The 21,411-nt window shown below is 33.8% G+C and overlaps 1 protein-coding gene across 2 annotated transcripts in view; it reads left to right on the forward strand.

The window, feature by feature from the left end:
* Window positions 1-21,411, forward strand: part of LOC145694517 (lysosomal alpha-mannosidase-like) — a 217,194-nt gene that overhangs the window by 57,577 nt on the left and 138,206 nt on the right. Inside the window, exons 6-9 of one of the 2 annotated variants that reach the window (XM_081770831.1) lie at window positions 3,540-3,676; window positions 9,874-10,007; window positions 13,532-13,751; window positions 16,343-16,536. In XM_081770831.1, the coding sequence (XP_081626957.1) occupies window positions 3,540-3,676; window positions 9,874-10,007; window positions 13,532-13,751; window positions 16,343-16,536 (685 nt within the window). The remainder of the gene's footprint in view (window positions 1-3,539; window positions 3,677-9,873; window positions 10,008-13,531; window positions 13,752-16,342; window positions 16,537-21,411) is intronic. The other variant, XM_081770839.1, reaches the window with a different exon arrangement.

A 21,411-nucleotide genomic window follows, 5' to 3' on the forward strand; every position in this document is an offset into this window, starting at 1 on the left:
TAAACTGTAGTTTTGCCTCTAAACAGAGTTTAACCGCTATGCTAAACCTTGAAAAACATGCACTAATACTGCTGCTATCACTCATATTTAAACAACACCAACAAATAATAATAATAATAATAATAATAATAATAATAATAATAATAATAATAATAATAATAATAATAATAATATGGAAATTAGTAATTGCTTTATGTTGACATTTTCTGTTTGATATAATGTGTATGGAACATTTACATCTCATCGTCCTTCTACAAGATATATTTATTTATTTTTGTTGTTCGCCATTCACAAATAGTCCAATGGTGAGGGTCCCGTGTTCGATTGCCAGTGGGAGAGAAATTGAAAGTTCAAATCCTCGATGTGTCTGTGTTTCTGTCCTGGCGTTCAATTTTACTGGAAATAACTGTAAAAGGAGTATAACCAAGTAGAAAATAGAGACAGATTACTGCGATACTTCTGGTGAATCAGAAAAAAACTTCAAAAAACAAAAGTTATCTGATGCACCAGATTCCGATTAAGAGGAATGGCAGTTAAGGGTTCTAATCTGTCTTAAAACCATTTTTTCCTTAATGTCCTTGCGACCTTGTATGTCTTTTTATGTTTTTCGATTTAAATTTGAATTCTCTGGATTAATTATTTCTACATAACACTTCAGTATTTTAACATAACCGAAATCAGTTTTTCTTCGTTATTAAAACACTGGAATCGTAAACTTGTGCAATTTGCTAAATACATTTCACATCGAGGACCTTTTCACTTACTTAACAATGCAGTGTTAGATTAGTATCTTAAGTATCAGTTTCGCTAGTTGGGCGTTCTGGGTTCGATTCATGCTGAGGTTATTAAGAAAATTTTTATCATTTGCTATATTGATACTTCCGATGTATAAGAACATAAAATATATTCAATTGCTGTCGGTCTAAGAGTTGAAACTACTTTCTTCACAGGGGAAATCCTAATGCATTTCTACAGAATGACATAATCCGTATCAAACTTGATTTGACTGTCTAAGAACGTAATGTGTTTAGCAAATAATTGACAAGAAGATAAGGTTCATCCTTAGTATGGCTCCAAAATATGACTGATCAGAACAAACGTTATTGTTTCCTAGCAATTGTGGAATTGTTCCTAAATTTCTACTTTTCAACTATTAGTACTACTGCTAGAAATAATATTAATATTTTCGTTTGGCATTTCTAACATGTTTCATTTATCCATGGAACCAAAATTAGTAAATAGAAACAATTCTTTACTATATTCGTATATACATTTTATAAATGCATTTACTTTATTATATGCGTTTATTTATCAATAGAACCCAAAAATAATCCAAATTCTTTTATCCATATAGAGGGCGTTATTATGTATTGTGATGAAGACAACGAATCCTATTTAGTTTCTATTAAGGCATCAGAAGGTTTGATCTTCATATCGTCCAGAAGCTGGCACCGTCTTCTTCCCCTCTTTCTCCTTCCAGATACTATAAGACAATTCATCCTTAGACAGTACTCTTACCAATTTCCTTTCCTTTTTACTACCAATTTCAATATTCTTTCTTTATTCATTCTTCTCAGAACTTTTTATGTCTTTTTTAACTTTCCAGCCGATTCTCCATCCTTTCCATTCTTTTCCATATCTAAACGTAATTGCACATTTGTATATTAGGTGGCAGAAGAATTTACTTTCGGTACCAACCAACGAACACTGGATATACTATTGCCAAACCTTGAAGAAATATGCTTTCAGCGAGTAAATAATACGATATGTAGACAACCAAGATTGTCGCATCAAAGTCATACAACATGTTAGCAGAATCGAAGTCGCTACAACAGCATTGGAATCGTTGCTGGAAGCGTTTTTGTCCATGTGGCGGCACCGCTTAAGATCCAAATTCAATTCAATTGTCACCCACACCCGAAATTTCAGACAAATGTAGAATTTTGTGAAACATAAAACAAAATTAGAAAGAATAAAATACGCTAAACATATTTCTAGTACACAGATAAAATAATAAGTCTGTCATCAATACATATATACTTTTATCTAAGAACATTAATAATCGTCAATCTTCTCTCACCTTTTGATCACCGTTGTAACCATGTAGTTTGGGGTTATCGCGTTGTCACCGCGTAGTATAGGTTCATCACTGTAAAGAACATCGAAACAAAAACCACCAGGCGGGTTGTATCCATTAAACAGTGCGACAGTAAATAGAGCTGCTTCTGAACCTTAGTATTGAAAAAAAGAAAATAACAAACCTCTTTATTAAACTATAAAATTTAATATCTAAATACCTAACTTCAAAATACTTATAACACTATATACGTATTGAAAATTATTTAAACAACCATAGAGTGTCACGATAGCCTATATATAGACTAATTCTTCAAATCTGGTAAAACAAAACTAAATTTTATATCAAAAATCGTTAATACGTCTTATACAGACGTTAACAGACAATATGAAATGGACAACAGAATAAACACACAGGACTGATTCTGTTCTGCGGAATCAGACATGCGAGAAAGGTACCTACGGACCACACTGAAGGTAAAATGATACAGTAACACACCAATGGCGAATCTGAAGCATTTATCTCGTGTAGATTCATCCTATTAATTCGGCATCACCTTTCGATATCCCCAGAAATGTTCAGGATAGGGCATGAGCACCTCGAACTTCTCGTACAAGTTCCAAAGCGTGTTTCCATACTGTTGAAGAGTCTATCCATTAGCTTTTGTTTTAATGCATTCGCACAAGGATCTGTAGAAAGACATCCGAGGACCAAAATTATGGACTTCGGGTTGCAATTTGATATCGAAGGGCATAACCAAGATGTTCAATCGGATTAAGATGCGAGAAGCGTGGTAGAAACTCAAAATGTGATATCCTCATGTTCAAGGCATTCCTTTGCCGTCTGTGTTCTGTGTGGGTGAGCATTATCATCCATTAGATGAAACATAGATCCATATGCTTAGCGAAGATTCGCACATATTGCTGCAATATAACTTCATCCTGAGGACAACTTTTCTTTCTCGACAGTTAAAGTGTAGTTCATAATACAATACGTCGCATTTGATTACAATTGAGATATTGTTATGTGATAGTCACACACATAACGCCCTACCCTATCCTAAACATTTCTGGGAATATCAAACGGGATCGATAGGATGAGCCTACACGAGATAAATGTTTCACAGTCTCTATTTATGTGTTACTCTATCGTTTTACCTTCAGTGTGGTCCCTAGATGACTCTCATACACATCTCTTTCGCAGATCAGAATCTGTCCTCTGCGTTTGTTCCTGTTTCACTTTCCGTGTTGCCCCTTAACTTCGGTATAGGAAGTATAACGTTTATTTTTATGTAAAATTTGCTTTGGTTCTATCAGATTTGTAGACTCTATGGTTGTCTAATTAATTTTCAATACATATATAGTGTTGTTTTTTATTTTTAATTTAGGTATTTAGAGATTACATTTTACAGTTTAATACAGAGATTTCTATTATTTATTATTGTCTTTCTTTCAATGTTAAGGTTCAGAAGCAGATCTCTTTACTGGCGCACTGTTCAATGGTTACAACCCGCCTGGTGGTTTTTGTTTCGATGTTCTTTGCGGTGACGATCCTATCATGGATAACCCCAAACTACATGGTTACAACGTCGATCAAAAGGTAAAGGATAATTGGCAATTATTAATGTTCTTAAATCAATATATATATATGTATCGATGAGACACTTTCTATTGTTATCAGTGGACCAAAAGTATCTTTCGTGTATTTTATTCTTTCTTATTTTGTTTTCAGTTTCACAAAATCCTTCATTTCTTTCTGAAATTCAAGTGTGTACACTATTGTAGGCGGCAGTCTAATTGACGTCGGACCTTGAGTGCTGCCGTCACGTCGACAAACCCGCTTACAGTGACGTTGCCAATGATGTTGTAGGGAACTCAGTTCGGTCGACATGCTTTATGCTTTTAGGACAATGATAATCTTGGTTTTAAACATATCCTTGCTCGCTTAAAGCATATAGGCTATGTTGAATTCATTGGTTCATGCCGAACGTATATTCTGCTGCTGCGTAATATGCGATTAGAGTTGAAATCTGTTTCGTTTTAATATAAGGAGAAATAATATAATAACGAATGTAAAATATGGGGATGAAAACTGATGTCCTATGCGGAACTTAACTGTCAATGGTTGTATTGAATATAAATAAAATCAAAATGATTCCATTTTATTAAAAAAAAAGTGACTAGTTGGAAAAGTGAGATGAAGAAAGGTTTAGCTTATAAAACACAGGAGGAGCACTAGCGTGAATAATCCCTGGTGACTGGTGTTGTCCTCATCGTCTGGAATGATGAATGTATCTTTCCGGTATCTTCTCTCTGGATGAGACTAGAGAATTTCGGGCTAGCTGACAACTGGAACCTAATCCTGTGAAGCTGCTAGGGGCGTGAAATCAAATCTTCATGCCGCTAGGACCATGAATCTAGTTTTTCACCTCTACTCAATGAGTTAGACATTAGACCATAGAGTTTCTAAGGCAATGAACCTTCAGAATGATATTCAAAAGAACATGGAGCGAAACGTCTCTAATAGAATGGTCTCTTCTTCACTCGATGTGACCCTTTTCAAATCTTCGTGTTGAATACCCCCTGTATACGTGTCCTCTATTGTTTTGTTAGAAGGCGATGGCTTTTGCGATCAGTGAACTAGGAGGCACCTGGATAGGCGGAAAGGAATGCTCGAAATCAGGGAGGGAAACTACACTCATGTTTATTAGTAACTTTTGTAATGAGGAAATTCGTGCTTATTTGAGCTGTCTAAGAATGTACATTATAATTAAAAATTTTGTCTTGATTGAATTGAAGATTTCGATATTTCTATTAAAATTTAGTTGTAGAAAGAAAATAATTTAATTAAATAATGAAGATTAAATCTAACAAATTATCACAGAGGTGCACATGACTATGAGGTACTTCAATGTGGGTTGGTTTGCTCTGAGCATGAGGTATAAGTGAAAATATATTAAGAACAGATAAGGAAGAAACTAAGTCAATACCTCTATGGATAAGAATAAGTAAATATAAAAGGTCATGACTGATCAGTATGGGATTGTATACCTACTTTTAGGCTACTCTGTAATATTTGGGCACAAATATTTTAATCTTGAAAGGGGATTCAGATAGGGACCTTAAAATCCTAAATGACCATATGTGGACTTGATTTAATGTACATTGAACGCGCCATATTTTTTTATTATAATTCTATTAAATGGCTATGCTGTACATATTCTTAAAAATACTTTGGCAATCCTTTGGACCGGGTGATCCAAGTTGGATTTCCGGTGGATGCTCATGTGGTTCGGATTCCACGTTAAGGTCTAAGTCCATATGTCACATTTGGAAATAATTCTGTAGAGAATAGCAACAAAACTTAATCAAACAGTTACTGAAAAGTGAATCTAATTCTAATTTCATGCGAATTACTGCAACAACTAATTTGGTTTCTTAATTATAAAACTGCTTCATGAATTTCTATTTGTTGTGTCTTTATACTCCAATTTCGAAGAAATAGAATAAAAATATAAACACTTGCTCTATTTCTCCCAGACAACAAAATGTTGCATCGCTGTTACTGTTCTGTGCACTGCAAATGCAACGATCTCAGAGAATAATTCAATTAAAGGAGGAAACTAAAATAAAAAGGAAGAAAGCTATTCTGCAAATGGAGAAACAAATACAGTAGTAATTGCAAACTCACTCTTTGGAAAGAATACTTAGTAGCACACTTTTCTTGAAAGCAATTACCATAAATTTTAGTTTCCTTTGGTGAATAACAAAAGGCAAAGTAGCTTTCACTTTCGAGCGACAATCGGGAGAAGTAATGTCTCCTAATTATGAAAATGTAAAGACAAGCTAGAGATTTCCATGAGCTACATCCGTATATACAAAAACTACGCCAATTTAAAAATATGGACAATTTTTTGTTTCAAATTAAGTAGTATGGTCATTTAATGACAACAGCAAATGACTTTATGATCAGAAAAGTAAAGATATTGGAAGTGGATGGGAAGATAGGTAGAGGGAGATAAAAACAGGGGCGTCATTTAGGGGGACATTAGGGGGAATTGCTTCCCCAAAGAGTTTGAGGTATACATATGCTGTGATCGATTGTATACTAATATACAAGTACAAAACGTGAAAGTCTTGTGTCGGTGGTGCTCTTACGTCTCTCAAGCTAAGTCTGAAATGACGCCACTGATCAAAAAGTAAGTGAATGGATATGGTTAGGGAATGATTTGAGACAAAAAAGGTCTAACATAAAAATTTCAGGATAGGGCTTTGTGGAGAAAACTCAAGAGTAGGATAACCATAAAGCATAAAAACAGTAAGAGCATAATGGTAATTTTCACCTATGGTTGGTACCATATCTGTGATTTGGACCACTTTACTTATCCTAATTTGCTAATCTCATAAGCATAATAAAGCATAAAGCATAATGCTTAATACTTTTTATTCCGGAACATTATGTATGTGTACAACAAAGAAATATATGTTAATTTATTTTGTACCAAAGAAAAACATGATCAACAAAGGCTATTATCAATGCCGCAAACAATGGAAATCAATTGCCAATTGCCTTTACGCGTAACAATGGAAAGTTCAAATTCCTCCTCTCTCTGCACTTTCCGCTCAGAAGGAGTTTTTTGTTTCCTTACTTTGTGTTAAAAGACAGATAAGACTGGTTGTACTTATTTCAAGATGCCAAAATCAAGAGTAAATATGCAATCTCAGAGAATAAAAGTATTCCCAACTAACCATTTCAAAGTAGAAGACGGCAATCTATTTTTTACTCTTTCTTCTGAATTCATTAAATATGAAAACTCTATTATGCAGGTACATATTTCTTCTTCGAAACACATCTTAAGGAAAACAGCACAAAATGAGGTAGTATGTAGTATTGATGCAATCTTTTAGTGGAAGAAAAGAATAGTTTCATATACATTTTTAATGCTTGTGTAATGAAAACGAATAAAATAAAACAAATATACAATAGCAATGGGTAAAAATGAAGTATAATTCAAGGAATGGCGTATTAAGACATAATTTATGAAAAAGCATAATAAAGCATAATGTAAGGAAGAATAAAGCATAATATACAGCCGAACAAAGCATAAAGTTGGTTGCTCTACTCATCAGGAACTGCATAAATGTGAAAAGACGAGCGAAAGTATGTCGATTTGTATGTTTGTTCTTTATAGAAACCCACACCACTGACTTGGCGTAATTTAACTTGCGTACTTTTTGGTAACAGTTAGAAAAATATCTATGCTATTTAGAATTTTGATAGTGAAAAATGGGAGAGTCAAAATTTATAGTGTTTCAGAAACCAAACATCTGCTTGTATCGAAATACGCACACAAACATTTGTACTGTTTTACAGGGTTCAGCTGTACCGTATTCCAGGTTTACAGGCTACATACCCAAGTACTTGTACTGTATTCCAGGTTGCTCCCCCCCCCACACTCACACAAACTGATGTACTCTATTCTAGGTTGTATACCGTTTGGCGCATGGAACTTCTGGTCGTTTGTAATAAATATGTTTCGTAATTATCGATTTCCTTATTAAAAATTGAATTAAAATGAAATTTTTCAGTTTTACGTCTTAAGGTTATGCAGTGTAGTCTAACCGAGACGGTGATAATGAGAATGAATGACGTGGTGGAATGAAGAAAGTCGAAGTAAAAGAGACAACCCCGAAGTAACACACGCACCCACCACAAAGCCTACTTGGTGCAAACTAGGATGTATTTAGAAACCCCACTTACCAGAGGCCCCGCTCTACCTCTGGAACACCATGGGCCTCCCATTTTCTTATAAAGCTTTATATTATTTGTTGATTACAAATTTAATATCCCTATGAACCTACCATCGGTACAGCTGCATTTAACATATCTACCCTATACATTGCATTATTGTGCCATTTCTCCTAAACCAAAAATCTTCATTGATCCGTGATGTAGAATAATAAAACATGTTTATGTTCCATGTTAAATTGAAGCTATTAATCCATATGAGCTGTATGTATTTCTGCTCCATCTTTCTTTTAGCTTAATATCCTACGATTATACTCTTTAGGTTAAAGGAGACGGTGATTAATGAAAATGAATTATAGGGGATTTTAATTTCCCTCGATCTCCTACCGGGAATCCAATCCGAAGTCACAAAGTCACATCACGAAAAGCCATGCGCTAGCCACTAGACCGGCGAAGAGGTCTGCTTCCTTTAATACATACTGTATCCGTCACTTATATATATATATCAATGGAGAAGTGCACTGAACATCCACACTAGGACATCTTAATTTGTTCCTTATTTTATTTAATTTTCATTTATTATATTACAATATTATTATTATTATTAGTAGTAGTAGTAGTAGTAGTAGTAATAGTAGTAGTAGTAGTAGTAATAGTATGTCGTGATCAATTATTATGTAATCGGAAAAAAACTTAGTAAAATTTAGAAATATGAGAGTCAGGAATAATATTTGACGAAAAACTATTGCTTGATGAAAATGTTAAGGTAATGGCAAGAGATACGGCAGAACTATATATATCATTATTTTTTGAAACTCAAGCAAGAACTTAATTAACATTGATCCATATATTTCACTATATAAGGTTTCAGTTAGATCAATTAGAATATGCACGTTTAGTATGAAATTCTCTAGTTGAAGTTCATTCACAAAAACCAGGTCGAATACAAAAGGGGTTTATCAGATACTTACGTCTTATAGCTACATACAAATTCACCGCTGACAGTTATAAACGACGGGCATTTTTTTAAAAAGTTGACCTACTGGAAAAATAGATGCGTAATAAGTGATCAGACACTAGTACGAAATGTTGAAAGTATTAAAATGTCCATCAGTAACTTACATCAAGTTACTTAGATCAAAACAATTTATTGAAAGTTCTTAATGTTAGACAAAAACTAGGCATGGTATATAAAGTAGTGGTAGGCACAAAATCCGGTTTCTCGTTTTCCGGTTTTTAAGAAAACCGAAACCGGGTTTGACAGTTTCGGTTTTCTCCAAAATCAGTTCGGTTTTTCAGCGAATCCGGTTTCGGTTTTCTTCAAAACTTGTTCCGACTTTCTTTGAAAAACGGTACGGTTTGTTTTGCCGAAACTGGTTTTCTTCAAAACCTGTTCAGTTTCTCATCGAAACCGGTTTCAGTGTTTCCAAAGCTGGTTCTATTTCTGACCAGAATACTGTTTCGTTCTTTAGGTTAAAACCGAACCGGTTTTTAAGAAAACCGAACTGGTTATGGAGAGAATCGAACCATGTTTCGGTAAAAAACCGAACCGATTTTTGTAGAAAACCGAACCCGGATTCGGTGAAAAATTGAACCTGTTTTGGAGAAAACCGAAATATAGGTTTAGGGATTTCGGTTTTCTAAAAACCGGTTTTGCCCATCCCTAATTTAAAGTAGTTATATCAAGTCCATTTTAACTACGTGATAAGAAACTCTCAAAAGAAAAAAAGCTCAAGAAAATTTAGAACAAAGGAAAAAGTTAGGAAAACTATTCTCAGGTATTTAGATAAAACAACAGCATATAAGATGTCAAGTTTTAAATTTAAGATTAATTCAAAGCTGTAATAAGTAAGAGAATAATTTTACTTTTTTTTTTTTTTTTTTTTTTTTTTTTTTTAGTTTCAAACACTGAAGCTTCTGATATGCCTATATCTGAATTTGAATAAATGTTGTGTTTGACTGATCGCTATTCCTTACACGGTAAATAAAACATTATTATTATTTAGGCATCTTATATTTAAATAGTTTTTTTTTTAATTTCATTTTAGGTTAACAGTTTTATTGACGCCGCCAAGAACTGGGCAGCACCGTACCTGAGCAACCATATTCTAATGACCATGGGAACAGATTTTATGTATCAAGGCGCTCAACACTGGTACAAGAACCTTGACAAACTTATCAAGTAAGAGTTAATATGTTAATATATATATATATATATATATATATATATATATATATATATATATATATATATATATATATATATGTATGTATGTATGTATGTATTGTAAGATTGTTCAAAGGTGAGGGATATAATCGATAGATGTAATCATTGGCTAAGTGTAAATCCTCATGCACAGTTTACGAGAAAATGGGAGGAAAATTAGAGAAGGTAAACATTGAAGTACCATAATTACGACACGTATTACTATAAAACCGAAGTATACTTTTTTTAAAACTTTTTATTATGATAAAAAGTAAAAAACAACAGTACGTATTGATACAGTAATAACCTAAAATTAACATTACTTTTATACTTTAAGTTTTGTTTAAGTATAATGTTATTCATAGATAAAACACATACCAACTGCTAAAACACTTAAGTAGAAACAAAAAGACTTCTTGAGCGTTTTCATACAAAACTTTTGGAGGAATTAGAATGAAAGTAGTTTTTTAAAGTTTAGAAATTTGTTGTTCATTGCGAATAATAATTATATATATTTATGTAAGGAACATATTAGTTACTTATATATTGTGTAGCATACATCTTGTGTAGCACATACCTTCTAGATCAGATACTTTTGATGAAGGTAAGGTTAGATTGAAGGAGTTACATGCTAATATATATATATATATATATATATATATATATATATATATATATATATATATATGGGTGGATCCAGGATATGATCAAAGGAGGGGCTAAACCATATTTTTTCGTTTTATCCAGTGTAAAGCAGGATTGAAGTCCAATTTATCCAGTGTATACCTGAGCGTCAAGGGGGGGCTATAGCCCCTATAGCCCGCTTTGGTCATTTTTATTTTATTAATACTGTGAAATATTTCAAAAAGTATAATGAATAATATGCAAGATGTCTCTTATGACGACCCTATTAAAGTACATGTTTCGCTACTAAATAAGCGCACCACAATATCTACATAATCGCAATGCCACAGGTAGTGGTTTCAGAGTACAGCAAAATGAAGTCCAATTACCAATGTTGTGGGAGTTTATATGGTGTTTTTAATTACATGGAAACGTTAACGTAGTTGTTTACATTATTAGAGTTATTTACAAATCTGAACATGAATTTATCAAGCTCTAAAGAAAGCTTCAGGCAGAGAAATTACAGATAAAATATGTCCAAAATAACGAAAAGTACACAATAATGTCTTGTGCACTGAACATGCCAATTGTTCAAAAACATGGCACTCGCTACAAGGCAAGATTGTTAAACCTATTCGATAGAATGCTGACATATCTATTTAATGTTCAAATGAACAATATTATTTCTTAAATTGTTTACTGGATAAGGTAAGCGTGTTCCATAATATATACCACAATTGTATCCACTAGGATTGGTTTCGGGAAGGGAACCGAATCTGAGCAATATTGTACAAGAGTTCTATTGAAACAGAGGAAACTTTTATGGCTAGTAAATTCACGTGAGGATATAGTATAGGAATTCCGATCTCTTTTCTTGCTCTTGACAGTTTATTACAAACCGTGCTAGGGTAAATAACAGGTTATCTGTGATACAGACATGCAAAGCTATTTCGATTTTTCTTTCTTTTTCTTTCTTTCTTTTGTTCTCTTTCTTCTTTATATTAAATTAACTAATTCGAGAAAGGAGTTGTTGTTTGAATTATTTTAAGAGTTCATCATATTGATGATGTGGCACTCTAACTAACTAACTAACTAACTCTATGGCCTATGGAACATGGAGGTTCAGTGCCGCGTTCACAAAAGCTCTCCACTGACTTCTATCCTTAGCTAATTGGATCCAGTTTCTACTTTGTATTCCTATCTCTGCGAGATCCATCTTAATATTATCCTCCCATCTGCGCCTAGGTCTTCCTAATGGTCGTTTTCCTATGGGTCTACCAGTCAAAACTTTGAAAGCGTTTCTACTTTCTTCCATTCTAGCTACATGACCTGCCCACCTAAGCCTCCTAGACTTACGACCCTAACAATGTGGCACTCTAATAGATTGTAATTATTAATACAATAAAAGGATGCTAAAATTATTATTATAACCTAAACAGCAGTACATCAGAAATGCAAGAAAATTAATTAAAAGGAGAAAAATGTTTAATATGTATTTCTTACTCAAGGATACGGTATCTGGTAACGTAATGCGTGTTAATTTAGTAATAACGAAGATATGGAAATTGAAACTTTTTTTAACGAAATCATATATATAAACAATAAATATATAAACATATTGTATTTTATAATGAGTAAAATAAATAATGATATTTATTTTTAATAATTAAGTTACTAATTATATTTAATGGATACAGCTTTTTGATGTTAATATTATTGAGTTACATATTGATTTGTACTAAATGGTTTAATAGCCATTATGATTTTCATCTCTAATAACATACTGAAAAGTTGAAATGTATGAATAGATAGATCTATATCCATAGATATATATGAAGATTTGGGTATATAATAATTATCATCATTATAACCCATTACACTGTTTATCGTAGATCATTCCATGGATATTCAATCGCTTTTATCCTTATTCAACCATCTGTCTTTTACAATCACTTGAAGACTTTTATTCCTTCTTATCTTCGTTATCATTATAGTTAATCAATTTATAGTAATCTAATCTCATCACGTAAGTTCAATTCCATATTAAACTTAACGTTATGTTTTATATTGCACCATATGTCACCTTAAAATGTGATGTTTCCTGACCACGTTATGAACGACAGTACTAACTGCTAGCAGGAGTGCCCGTTCGTCTTCCGAGACGAGCAAGGTTTGATGATTATGAAACCGGAATTCTGAATATAGTAGAAATTCCTTCTATTCTTTTTATTTATATATTGATTTTTGCACCTCCAGCTTACATGAATCCTAATATTGGATATATTCTGAATAAATGAAAGTATATTTAATATTATAAAAATATTATTCTCATTAGAGCGAAGTTTTCGAATACATAGAAACATGTGTTCAGTTATTTGTAATTGAGAGTTTGTATGCCGAGCTACATCTTTGTGAGTTTAAAGATTTGTGAGACATTCTATTTTTGATAAACAAATCCGTATTTACTCCCTATCGCCCTTAGGGCATACTTTTCAATAACACTTTTTTATCTCTTGATTTTTAAAAATAAAATAAAAAAGAAAAAGAGAAATAAAGAAAAAGAAGAAGAAAAGAACGAAAGAATTTTGTATCTAAATTACTGTTTTCTAGCTGTAGCACTTAGTAGGACCTGGGCGTTGTTCCGTGAGTCACTTTTACATTTTCGTATCATAGTATAGATAATACAAAATTAAGTATTAAACAGACAAAAATCGAATGTATGTAATATACTTAAGTCTTTAGAAAATAGACTGATCGTGTGACGAAATTACAAAATCTGTTACTTATGTAAACTATTTTGATATTACATACTAAATAACGTAGTTTGAAACCCTTAAGGTCACAAATCAGTTGATTATTTTCTTCCAAATTTTCAGATACGTGAATCAAAGGCAAGAAGAAGGAAGTAATATAAATGTATTCTATTCAACACCTTCATGCTATTTAGCAGCCGTTAATGAAGCCAATGTGGAATTGCCTACGAAAGATGATGACTTCTTCCCATATGCCAGTGACCCAGCCTCTTATTGGACAGGATATTTTACTTCAAGAGCTGCTCTCAAATATTACACTTATCGAGCAAACAATCTCTTACAGGTATTATATGATTTAAAACTTGTCTTTATAATTTATATTGTATAATAATTTGTACGTCACTCCTATTTAAATTAAGAACCGTTTTCTACACTCTAATATCCCTGTCTTAAGGTTATAGTTATGCTGTTTAATAATGTGCATCAACTGAAACATTTTCTCTATTACACTTTTTACGGAGTCACTCAATACAATAGCTTACCTTCGACATTCATGTTTGTAGTTTTCATACTTTTTCTACTGCTACTAATGACGCTTGAGCCCGCTTTCCTTGCCAATTCATGAGTTCTTTAAGGGCATCATCTTTCAAAAATTTCTTATCTGATCATCTTCCCAATATAATCAAGCTAGAAGAATCAAGATTGCCCATTCTTGAAACACGCACAACATTTTGGAACTGTATATCCTCTAAGGTTATAGTTATGCTGTTTAATAATGTGCATCAACTGAAACATTTTCTCTATTACACTTTTTACGGAGTCACTCAATACAATAGCTTACCTTCGACATTCATGTTTGTTGTTTACATACTTTTTCTACTGCTACTAATGACGCTTGAGCCCGCTTTCCTTGCCAGTTCATGAGTTCTTTAAGGGCATCATCTTTCAAAAATTTCTTATCTGATCATCTTCCCAATATAATCAAGCTAGAAGAATCAAGATTGCCCATTCTTGAAACACGCACAACATTTTGGAACTGTATATCCTCTAATGTCATTTTCGTTGAATTCCAAATGCTTATTGTAGCTTTGTTATTGTACAAAGTATAGATTAAAGGCAAAATACAATAGAATTCGGAAGTGCTAAATTCACGGACCAAATTCTATTCCATCTTAGAATTCTGAAGAAAGAAAAACTGAAAGATTAAAAATAACTATAAGGAAAGACATCTTTTACTACAATAATACATTTTACTCAAAATGTTGGAAGTTGATTGCTATGATCGTAAATGCTATCTGTAGTAATTTACGGCAAACTCGTTACTTGCATATATTACAATGCAATACCTGAACTTTGAAGTTTCTGTAACGAGCAGATTTCTACTGCTAAAGCTTCTTAAATCCAGGCTTACGTTTATCAACAACATTTTAATTTATCTTCACTCCACTTGTTATAGAGAATTGGTCTTTCTAAAGACACTTATTTAACCGAAACTCTAACCTACCCACAGTACTAGAAAAAAGATTTGGACAGTGGAAAGCGGTTTGTTTGTAAGAAGCATTAGGTATATTCCGTAACTTGAACAGAGAACGTTTAATTTAGTGTCCAGATAAGGATATAAGCCAAATAAGCAATGAATTATTGATTGAGCGGGAACAACAAACACGTTTGTACTTGGACATTGTGTACGAGATACTCATATGTATTCGGCATTGTGTTTAATACACTGTTTTAATATATTTATAATTATCTGTTAGTTAATAGAGAATATAGAATACGTCCTTCTGCTCTTACTGCTTTTCTAAACATAATCAATACTGCCTGCCTGGTTTATTCAAATAATATCACAGTTGTTCAAAAATACATGTGTAGAACCTTGATTTGTGCAAAATACATGCACAACACTTTGATTTCTTGATATCCACCCGATTTGACATCGCTGCTGTCACTTTGTGTAGTTGTGCCACAAACATGATACTGGCGTCGTTAACAGGGCGGTGTCTTAGCCTGCAGGTATTGAAGTATTATGTTAGTGGTTGTTAAATTACACTGAAAGGGAACCATTTTGGAAAGGACACATCATGGCTCTTTACTAGCACATTTTTATACAACCGAATAGTAAAACGAAATTGGGAAAATGAAGCAGGAAGATGAAATCCGTGTTATATGCTTTCATGATATTTCTGTAAAAAGATATTTCGTCAGCCAAATAGATTTCCGAGCATCTAGGTTTTAAAGCGGCGTCTACAACATCGTTCATGTTTGATTTACAGAAAACCTGCGTGGAGGAATAGGGTGAATTTCCTATGCTTGTACTTCAACGCAGTTTGTTGCAGTGGAAATTGCGATGTTTATAATGGTGGTGGTCCGATAGGATATAGGTGTTGATAGCGGAACAATTTTTCATAGCGTGAGTGCACTTTGAAAATCAATGGGACATAAGTCAATTAACTTTCTGTTTAACAAGGTATAACCATCACCAATTAAGCAATAAAGTCAAATTTATCCCTTCCATGACAGTCTACAAATAGTTATGCTCATCAAAACTGTTTAAAAGTTTGGTAATGGATGGCCAGCCCCTGGTTTCCATTACAAATACATCTTTTCTTTCTGGACTAGAGTTTGCTACTCCTTATGAATATGTAAACTCCACACTACTTCAATTAGACTCTATGCACTCATGCACTTCATATATACCCGAAACTATTTTTCGACATTGGATCTTTAAAGATACTTCTGTGCACGTAATACATTGTTTATCATTAATCTAATAACATTTGTTTAGTAATGTGCGTTATTGTTGTTCATAATAAGATCGTTTCTTTGATGTTACACAATTTTAATTAATTCTTGCTTTGAAGATAGTTGAATTAACTATACACGTCAGCTTTAATGTGGATAACGTTGTTGATTTGTATATCTCAATTTATTTAGATTTGCAAGCAAATAAGAACAACTCTTGGTACAGAATTAGCAGACGAAGAATTCACATTGAAACAAGCAGTGGGTATTCTCCAACATCACGACGCCGTTGCTGGCACTGAAAAGCAGCACGTAGCCAATGATTACGCATTGTATCTTGCAGAAGGAGTTGCAGCGTGTGAGCAAGTCGTCAATACTGCATACAGGTAAGTTTCCAAACATCACTAAAATGTTGTTAAAATTATTTACCAATGCTTTATACATCCAACTCAATGTATATCTAGTGTTTTAAATATCATAAAACGTCAAGTGCTTATACTCATATATGACAAACCACTTGATGTAAGAGGATGAAACTATGAAATTATAACGGAATATAAAAACATCATTGGATGCACCGAACGAAACGTTCTGCCTGCTCCATTTGGCTCTCTATTAATTATCTGATTGTATCAAAATTTTAAAAGAGATTCTATAATATGAGTCATCAGCGAAAACTAATAGGGAGGAAACAACTTTTGAAAGAAAAGTGATTTGTGTGGTAGTTCATGCGAATACATCATGGTGCAAGTGCAAATGCGAAATCAAAGCAGAAGAATATCATTGGTAATCATAAATAGTGTTTCATATGAACAACTTTTTCGTAGAACATGAATTTTTGATGATATTTTCGATTACGTATTAATTGCCGCTCTTTTCTACTTAAGCTTTTCAGGTAACTCTCCAAAGACTCATAATAGGGGCTCTGTGGAGCAAGTAGAACAAAATATTTGACATTTTTTCTGTGACTTTTTTTTTGTCTTTAGCCGTTTGTACCATTTTTCTAACTTTAGCCGTTTGTTGTTTATAAACGCTGGATGATTTATATACAAGAAGTTATGTATAAAACACAAACATGAGCTCCCTTATGGTTATATGGTTAGTGCCCGTATTTTCGCCACGCGAGACATGGGTTCGATTCCTAGTGGGAGCTCATGTAGTACGAATCCAACGTAAAGTTGTAGTCCCACGTCTCATATAGCCTCGCTGCTGAAAGAGACGCTAAACATAGATCCAAAATTTATAAATATATATCCTATTGCATTAGCCGACAATATTTTTAGTGTCTTCTCCCCATCCATGTACCCTCCCCCTTTGTCATGTATTTTGCGGAAGTCAATGACAGAAACGTCATCTCTGATATTTAAGACATAATGTACCATGTTTGATTACTCTACTTCTGAAGGATAAAAGGAAGCCATACCTTTCTTCTGTATTGTTCACTTTAATCCATGTAAGTAAATGATGTATCCGTACTTTGTGTCCAAGACTGCTCACAATTCAGACTTCGGATTTTATGTCTAATGCTTCAAAACAGATAAGGGTCAGTCATAAGTCTTGTATTCTGATACACAACATGCCTGTATTTATTACAGCACAATGAGAGCCTGTTTAGATTTAAATTATAGCCCCTTGTGTTGGACTGCCTGTAGCCACCTTCCTGCCAGTTTCTCGATTCCAAATCGATACTACACTGTACGTCTTAGAGGCAAAGAAGTCAGCCACCCAGGTTTCCACCTCCTAGTGGTTAGTGAAACATCATCATTTGAGAAAGTGCGCCATGGATCGAAACATATAGTAATCCGAAGAGGCAAAGTCAGAACTATATGTCGGGTGTAGCATGAGTTCGATACTATCAAATCTCTAATTTGTTGTTGTATTTTTCAAGTCGAGTGTAGTTTTGTGTTATTGTATTGCATGAGGGCGCACTATCTGTTCACCAATGCAGGATATTTTTTATATAGTACACCATACATCCACTTCAGCTCTTCAGAATGAGGATCGGCATTGATAGTACTACCGTTGGGAACTAACTCGAAATGAATTCATCGTAGTTCCATCACACATGGAAGAAAGTTTATGTTCGAAACGGTTCTGTTTGACGGCCAGTTCTGGAAGCTGATCCATGATCAAACACTGCTTTTATTTATTCGAATTATAGAACAACGGCCGCTTTCCGTCGTATGTGACAATCTGTTTCAAGAAACGCATATCACGCATATTTCCAAACAGTTGCCAACCCATTCACTCTCTCTGAGCCTGATCTGGGGTCAGCCAATGTGGCACAATGTGGCAGCTCCCGATGATTTTCCCGAACCTTGGCTGATCTTCAATTTTTTTTACAAGCTACATGAAATTTCTGTAACCAACGAGTTGCCGTGCAGTGGTTCACTGTACCTTCGCCTTTCGCATGGCAATTACTATGGGTTGCTGCTGCAGTGTTATGCTCGAGTTTCAATTCATATAATAACAGTTCACATATCAGACGTTGCTGAGCACTCATCTTCATGAGACTAGAAACTAACTGAATAAACTAACGGAGTGGCAACCTTCACATTCAATGGTTCCTTTTCACACTACCTTCCAGTTTGATCTTTTTCATGCGGTTGACCATGCCGTATATACGCGCCTGCTGTTTGGTTCTTGGAAATATAAGATTTATGTCTCTGCCTTGTACGTATAGAAATAGTGAAAATGTTCATTTATCCTTCCCCTTTATTAGGATGACCATAGACTTTTCAACTGGAAACGGGACAGATTTGGGCTTTTTGAAAATCATGACAAATGTGAAATAAATCACATAAATTAGTTCCTGTTTACCTTAGCAATAACTAATAGAGTAACTTGCGTAAAGATAGCTCACTTTTTCATTATTACCCATTTTCCACTTCTGCAAAAGAGGTGAGGTTGTTGAATTTATTTAAAATTGTGAAACTGAGGCATCTTTCCGCCACATGCATGCCGAAGATGCTCCGCTTGAAGGTTTCTGTAAATGGTTTATTTTAAGTTCTAAAATTTACTGAAATAAAATTGTCTTCCGAGGTATTACAAACAAGGCATCAGTCTTCTAATTGATCATAATGTGTTCATAAACATCACAGAAACACGCAACTATGCTTTTGTACCATTAATATAACTAATTTCTACTAATTATCCAACTAATTATAAAGAAAATTTTCAACAAGATAACAATTATTCTCCATGTATATTTTCTAAATCCGTTTGTAAATAATGGATAAAAATAAAAGAGAAAAACGAATTGTGGACCTTACATTTTATTATCATTTGTTCATTTTTTTCAAACTTGGATTCTTGCGATCACAATTAATGGAGTTACATGCAGTTAATCTACAGTTTAAATCCCAACCACCATAATCGTTCAAATTTTCCAAGACGTTCACACTGGGAATCAAACCCGTGCATCAAAGGGACACGTACTAGAAACTAGACCAGAGGGGAGGACAGCTTTCTTCCAATGTGTAAAACCCTGCTTCCTGGAAAATATAATGCCTCCCCTTATAATAACTTGCTCACTACAACACTGGTAGACCTATGATGATATCCGATTTATTAGTGGAAATGCTCTTCATTTTACAATAAAGGAATGTTTGATTCACCCAGAAATTTACCTTTTCAAAATAATTCAACCAGATAAAGGAAGTTGTGACAAATCAAGTGTGTCGCAGGACCTCTCTCCCAAGATTTTTTTTAGTGTTTTGAACAACCCTCATACATATTCAGCTCGTACAAATGGCTTAAAACTCAATCCATGCACATTCTTTTGATTCGGCTTGCTAGCCAACTAGTGCCATATACATTTATGTGAAGTTCATTCAATCCAATATTGATCATATAAGGAGCGAAAAGAAAAAAAAGTTTATAAACAGAATATTACATCATTGAAAGCAGCAACCAAGCCAGGAAACCAAGTCACTACTCCAAACGGGAATTTCTCGTTTGCTTCTGAATGAACAATTAATTACAGGTTATTACAGAGCAACTAGTGTTTCATATTCAAACCAAACATTGCCTAAAACATAACGAATGCACAAATCCTTGCAACACATAATAAACTGGTTGTCCCGAACATAAATCTTAAACCTTTAATGTTATAAAGTAGGGCATCTTTACTTCGATTTCACTGGGGCAATTTTCCCAACTTTGAAGCAAAGACACTCCAGTCGATCACGTGACATACTCATGGACGCAGAAACACAACAAAGCACATTAGCGTTTGTAAAAGACTGAACTTCTTAAGCGATTATGTTTTATTTATGTACTTCTATTTAACCCTTAACAGGAAACATGTGTCTGTCAGACACGTATGGTTTTTCTTTGTATTACATTGGCAACACTGATTCACTCAATGTATCGGTTTTCTCAGTACCTTCCTATTATTTAGTTGTACATGTGTTGCAGTAGTTCATTGTTGGCGTTAATGTCTGAGTGAATATTTATAGATGATTTTAGAAAACCTACGGTGTCTGAGAGGCACGCATTTCCGTTATCGTCTATATTTTTGCGTGTTTATTGGACACACATTTCCTGAAGAGACAGTTTTTCTTTCAAAAGGTTTTGTGGTTGACTTTTATTTACCATGAAAGGGAAGCTATAGAACTCTTTAAACATACTATTTTGTTTGCATGAGATTTTATGTATTTGCAAAATATAGACCTAGTACTTCGAGAAACAAATGTAAGAAAGAAACTGTAAATACAGCAGATCGTTATTCTACGGCAAAAATTCCAAAAAATGCTGAAAGTGGGGGAGGAATTTGTTACTGTCTTCAGTAGATTCTGGTTAAGACCCCTCATTTTTTCCTGAAAGTCAAGAATTACCTACTGACAGTGAGGGCGATACTAATTCTGATACAGTGCAAGGTGTGAGGTCAAGTATAACAGAAGTGTTAAGGTGAGCAGCCCTACTCAAGTTTTATGTGATAATGAAAGCCTTAGATACAGAGGTAAAAACAGGTTTGTTTGGAATTAAAATGAACCACTAAGAAACCGAAGGGTTCATCAAAACGTAGTAAGAGGGATGCCTGGTATAGCCACCCATGTAAGAAATTTGGGGGGAAAATCCTAGCAAAGTTGATATTTGGTCTACCTTATTTGATGATATAATTGAAAAGATTTCAACATGAAGTTGGAAGAAGGTCGAAACAAATTTGAAGTAGAAAAAAGTCAAACTACAGATCTACTGACCTATCTGAAAATAAAGCCCTTATTGCTCTCCTAATGTTCTGTTCTATTTGTAAATCA

Source organism: Thermobia domestica, chromosome 1 (assembly GCF_964235325.1).
Source record: "Thermobia domestica chromosome 1, izTheDome1.hap1.1, whole genome shotgun sequence".
Classification (NCBI taxonomy): Eukaryota; Metazoa; Arthropoda; class Insecta; order Zygentoma; family Lepismatidae; genus Thermobia; species Thermobia domestica.